This window comes from Oncorhynchus clarkii, unplaced genomic scaffold (assembly GCF_045791955.1).
Source record: "Oncorhynchus clarkii lewisi isolate Uvic-CL-2024 unplaced genomic scaffold, UVic_Ocla_1.0 unplaced_contig_9388_pilon_pilon, whole genome shotgun sequence".
NCBI lineage: Eukaryota > Metazoa > Chordata > Actinopteri > Salmoniformes > Salmonidae > Oncorhynchus > Oncorhynchus clarkii.
Genome location: NW_027259923.1, coordinates 15,002 through 20,463, shown reverse-complemented (window position 1 = coordinate 20,463; position 5,462 = coordinate 15,002). Strand labels below are relative to the sequence as shown.

The 5,462-nt window shown below is 45.5% G+C and overlaps 1 protein-coding gene across 1 annotated transcript; it reads left to right on the top strand.

The window, feature by feature from the left end:
* The first annotated feature begins 177 nt into the window (after positions 1-177).
* Positions 178-2,235, top strand: LOC139400999 (involucrin-like). Its single transcript, XM_071145521.1, has 5 exons — positions 178-279; positions 431-640; positions 791-940; positions 1,054-1,647; positions 1,783-2,235. The coding sequence occupies exons 1-5, from the start codon at positions 178-180 to the stop codon at positions 2,233-2,235; spliced, it is 1,509 nt and encodes a 502-aa protein (XP_071001622.1).
* The last annotated feature ends 3,227 nt before the right edge of the window (positions 2,236-5,462 follow it).

Below are 5,462 nucleotides of genomic sequence, written 5' to 3'. Positions count from 1 at the left end.
AGTGCCCCTGCAAGTGTGGCATCCAGCTCAAATGCCCCTGCAGCAGAAGCAACCGACCGCCGAGCCACAGCAAGTGTGGCATCCAGCTCTAATGCCCCTGCAGCAGAAGCAACCGGCCCCTGAACCTCAGCAGAAGGAACTGACCGCCATGCCCAGCAAGTGAGGCATCCAGCTCAAATGCCCCTGCAGCAGAAGGAACCGACCGCAGTGCCCCAGCAAGTGTGGCAACCTTCTCAAATGCCCCTGCAGCAGAAGCAACCGACCGCCGAGCCCCAGCAAGTGTGGCAACCTTCTCAAATGCCCCTGCAGCAGAAGCAAACGACCGCCGTGCCCCAGCAAGTGTGGCATGCAGCTCAAATGCCCCTGCAGCAGAAGGAACCGACCGCCGTGTCCCAGCAAGTGTGGCATCCTGCTCAAATGCCCCTGCAAGCAGAAACAACCGACCGCCGTGCCCCAGCAAGTGTGGCAACCTTCTCAAATGCCCCTGCAGCAGAAGGAACCATACGCCATGCCCCAGCAAGTGTGGCAACCTTCTCAAATGCCCCTGCAGCAGAAGCAACCGACCGCCGTGCCCCAGCAAGTGTGGCAACCTTCTCAAATGCCCATGCAGCAGAAGGAACCGAACGCCGTGCCCCAGCAAGTGTGGCAACCTTCTCAAATGCCCCTGCAGCAGAAGCAACCGACCGCTGTGCCCCAGCAAGTGAGGCATCCAGCTCAAATGCCCCTGCAGCAGAAGCAAACGACTGCCATGCCCCAGCAAGTGTGGAATACATTTTACACACTGCAGAAGCAACCGACAGCTGTGCCCCAGCAAGTGTGGCATCCAGCTCAAATGCCCATGCAGCAGAAGCAACCGACTGCCGTGCCCCAGCTGGGTTGGCATCCTGCTCAGTTTCCCCAGCAGAAGCAACTGGCCCCCATAGCCCAGCAACCTCAGCAGGTTGGCATCCAGCTCAAATGTCCAAAAATCGAACAGCCACTGAACCTCAGCTGCAGAAGCAACCACCCACCACGTCCCAGCAAGCGTGGCATCCAGCTCAAATGCCCCTGCAGCAGAAGCAACCGGCCACTGAACCTCAGCAGGAGGAACTGCCCGCCCTGCCCCAGCAAATGTGGTATCGAGCCAAAATGCTCCAACAGGAGAATCATCTGGCCGCCATGCCACAGAAGCTACAGGTTATTCTCCAGGAGCCTCCGCTCGTGTGGCATCCATCTCAATTACCCCAGCAGCAGACGGAACTGGCCGTCGAGCCCCAGCAGCAGACGGAACTGGCCGTCGAGCCCCAGCAGCAGACGGAACTGGCCGTCGAACCTCAGCAAGTGAGGTATCCAGCTCAAATGCCCCTGCAGCAGAAGCAACCGGCCACTGAACCTCAGCAGGAGGAACTGCCCGCCCTGCCCCAGCAAATGTGGTATCGAGCCAAAATGCTCCAACAGGAGAATCATCTGGCCGCCATGCCACAGAAGCTACAGGTTATTCTCCAGCAGCCTCCGCTCGTGTGGCATCCATCTCAATTTCCCCAGCAGCAGAAACTGGAACTGGCCGTCGAGCCCCAGCAGCAGAAGGAACTGGCCGTCGAACTGGCCGTCGAGCCCCAGCAGCAGAAGGAACTGGCAGTCGAGCCCCAGCAGCAGAAGGAACTGGCAGTCGAGCCCCAGCAGCAGAAGGAACTGGCCGTCGAGCCCCAGCAGCAGAAGGAACTGGCCGTCGAGCCCCAGCAGCAGAAGGAACTGGCCGTCGAGCCCCAGCAGCAGAAGGAACTGGCCGTCGAGCCCCAGCAGCAGAAGGAACTGGCCGTCGAGCCCCAGCAGCAGAAGGAACTGGCCGTCGAGCCCCAGCAGCAGAAGGAACTGGCCGTCGAACCTCAGCAAGTGAGGTATCCAGCTCAAATGGCCCAGCAGCAACCCAACCCCATTCCTCAGCAATTATGGCATGTAGCTCAAATTTCCCAGCAGCAACTGGCCCCAATGTCTCAGCAGAAGCACTACGAAAGCACTGAAGATGGTGCCTCTGGTAGTTCTCGGGCCAGCATTGTTGAACAGTCGGGTGTCATCCCAATCTCTTCCTACAGTTCCAAATCGCACTACAAGAATGGCAGAACTGTCTTCTCCCAAATCAGCTACACTCCTAGGGAGGCAATGCCTGTTGACAGTGGAAATGCTCCCAAGGACGGTTATGTTAGCATTGGTGCACCAAGCATATATCCAACACTAGTGAAGGATTCTGCAAGGTAATGGTTCACTTTAACCTGCTCTGAACTTTGCTCTCTGAATTTGAAGGACTTTGTACTAACCATATATCTATCAACAGGAAAATATAATGGATTCATCCTCTAGAAGCTCTAATGGTGAGTATTGTTTTTGACATTGGTTACTTAACATTCTGCGTTGCTGACAGTTTGCATTTCTTTCTGCTTTTTAGACCAGGAAGTTGCTGGTGCTCTTGCTACTCTAGTGTGATGGAATCAATAAACAATTTAAATTTAAAAAATGCCTTGTCTCTTTGAAATGTTTCATGTCCATTGCTTGCTAATTGAACAGGTGGTGTGCAGTCCGTAGTAAAAATGACTACTGTTCAGTTAATTCTTTGGTTTTCTCATCTTTTACCTTTGCTACTGATTCAAAATAAAAGCTTGGGTCTATAAGAGCATTTGTGATGGGGTGAGTTGTCAGACATTCCTCATATGTTCATACTTTAGATGTAGGGATGCATTGTATACAGTGAGACTGTCAGACAAATCCCTGATTAAGAGATCTGGGGAAGTGTACTAAAATGTCTGAAGCATTGAAGGTCCCTAAGAACACAGTGGCCTCCAACGAGTGGAGGACAGAGGAGCCTCTTAAAAAAGTTACAGGTCTGTGAGAGCCAAATACTGATTTTCCACCATAATTTGCAAATTCAATAAATCCTACAATGTGATTTTCCTGACTTTTTTTTTTTCTCATTTTGTCTGTCAGTTGAAGTGTACCGATGAATTACAGGCCTCTCCTTTTAAGTGGGAGAATTTGCACAATTGGCTGACTAAATACTTTTTTGCCCCACTGTATGTAAACCTATTTAATACTTATTGCTTGTTACAGAAGACTACTGTTGTACATTGAATAGCCATTAATCACTGTTAAACCTTCTTGATGTGATCGTTCTGTCTGGACATGTTTATAATCCAGTGTGAATAGGTGTTTCCAAGATTATATTACCCCCCCCCCCCCCCCCCCCTAAACCTGAATCTGAAATTACCTTTATGATCTTTCTTACCACTTACTTTGGGGTTCAAATCCCCAAGGTGAACAAATCTAACATTCATGATCCTTGATCACTATATTGATCCCTAAACCTCCCACAAGAACTACTGTCTATAGCTAGTCTCAATGACCTTACTGCCAATATGAAATTTTTCTACATAGCTAAATACATTGTTGGAGACAGTTCATGTCTTTCGTTATGCAAACATTTGTTTATTAGATTATATTTCTCATCAAGAATGTTTTAATTATATGGCTTTGCTTTGGTCATGTGTTCTCTTATGGGTCAATGATTTTAATTACAATATAGAAATTGTTCTAGGCTCAATTACTTAAAAGTGCATGTGGTCCCACCCCTCCCATGTGGTCCCAGGTGCATATTTGGGAGCCCATTTCATTCAGGATGTAAGGCTTACTAGTTATGGCAAATGTTAGGAAAACTTTAACAAAACAGCAACGTTTTATACTTTGACCACATCTTTTCACATACGTTTTATTTGGGTCTTTTTAATTTACTATGTTGTTTGGCTCCAGCCCTTGGAGGCTCGGTGCGTTTACAAAGAAAAATAACACAATTCAACAATTGATGGATGGTGACAAAAATAATGACATTGCCAGTAGTCATGTTAAGGTTTTCAAAGTTCTATTGGTGGAGTTTATGGATTTACATGTGGCTGTGCATTATATGGTGCCTGCATAGGAAAGGGGATCTGATCAAGCCTATTGGTATTCTTGATCCAAAAAGAGAACTGTTATGGGGTTAATTCCACATCTGCTTGCATTGCTTGGTATGTATTGTCATGATATGAGACAACATAATACAATTTCAGTAAAGTAAAAAATAAATGATATCCTAAATTGAGAGATGAATAAAGAATGTGTTATCACAGCATCAAAAATCTTTCAGAATATACCTGTCTTCAGTATAGAATGACATAGATACAGATTATATTACAACTCTTTGTGTTTTGTCTTAATGACTGTTCTTTAGTAAATAGGAAACTCAAGTGTGCTAGTCCGAGAAACATTAACTAGATAGTTTTATGTTTGTGAAACCTTGAAATGAACACAATGAGAAGTGATTTTGTAACAGTTTTGAATGGGTAATTGTATCAAATATATATCATTGTATGTTTTAATTAGCGCTCATATAAACTTTTTTCATCACTGCCTTGTAAACCCATTCTTGTAAGTTGGAGCTACTGTACATGATTGTCTGGCGCTGCTGTAAAAATTTGAGCACTTGCCAAGATGTTGACATTTCTGGGTATGCCTCACCTGTAACATAAAGATTATGATGATATTGTTATATTATTTTTTATAATAATACAAATCTGTCAATCAACAATATGTATTTCTTAAAAGCCCTTTTTTGCATCAGCAGTAGTCACAAAGCATTTTAGAGATACCCAGTCTAAAAATCACAATCTAAGCACAGTTTTACATTATAAAGGAAACTTTTTATAAACAATGGCAACACTGCCATGGTGATCTGAGCCTTGCTGTTGGATACTAACTTCATTTTCCGACTTTCGGTTGTCGCAGATGCACCTCTCCTGACTTTACTTCTTGACTTTGGTCTACAGTCAGTTGCTTTAGCTTTACCACTCAAACGAGCCCTACTGTATGTTTGCCTCTGAAAAATTAAAGACTCAGATCATCACATGAGTGTTTAATTGGTGTCTGTCTGAAATCAGAATTTGTCTAAGATGTTGCACTTTGTGCAAATGAAACTGTTATCCATCTAATGTTGCTATGCTGAATGAAACACACGGTTTTAAAGAAGGCATGTGTAAAATAATGGTGCCTAACTGCTCATTCAGCCTCTAATCTTCAAATGAACCAAGTGAATTTTGTACAAACAATAATTGAAACCGATCAATGAAGTGCCAAGACAAAATGTGTTTCCTACTTTAGAGCAGGGGTGTCAAACTCATTCCATGGAGGGCCTAGTGTCTGTAGGTTTGTTTTTTCCTTTCATTTAAGACCAAGACAACTACTGTAGGTGAGGGGAGTAATTAGTGGCCTTAATTCAGCCATCAAGTACAAGGAAGGAGTGAAAATCCGCAAACACTCGGCCCTCCGTGTAATGAGATTGACGCGTGCTTTAGAGTAAGGGCTGTCAAACCTGTCAGGATCTCAATTAGAGAATCAACCAGACCTGAGTAAATTTCTGCATTCCAAATCAACCCCTAGCTCCTACACCTACCACTTAGTCA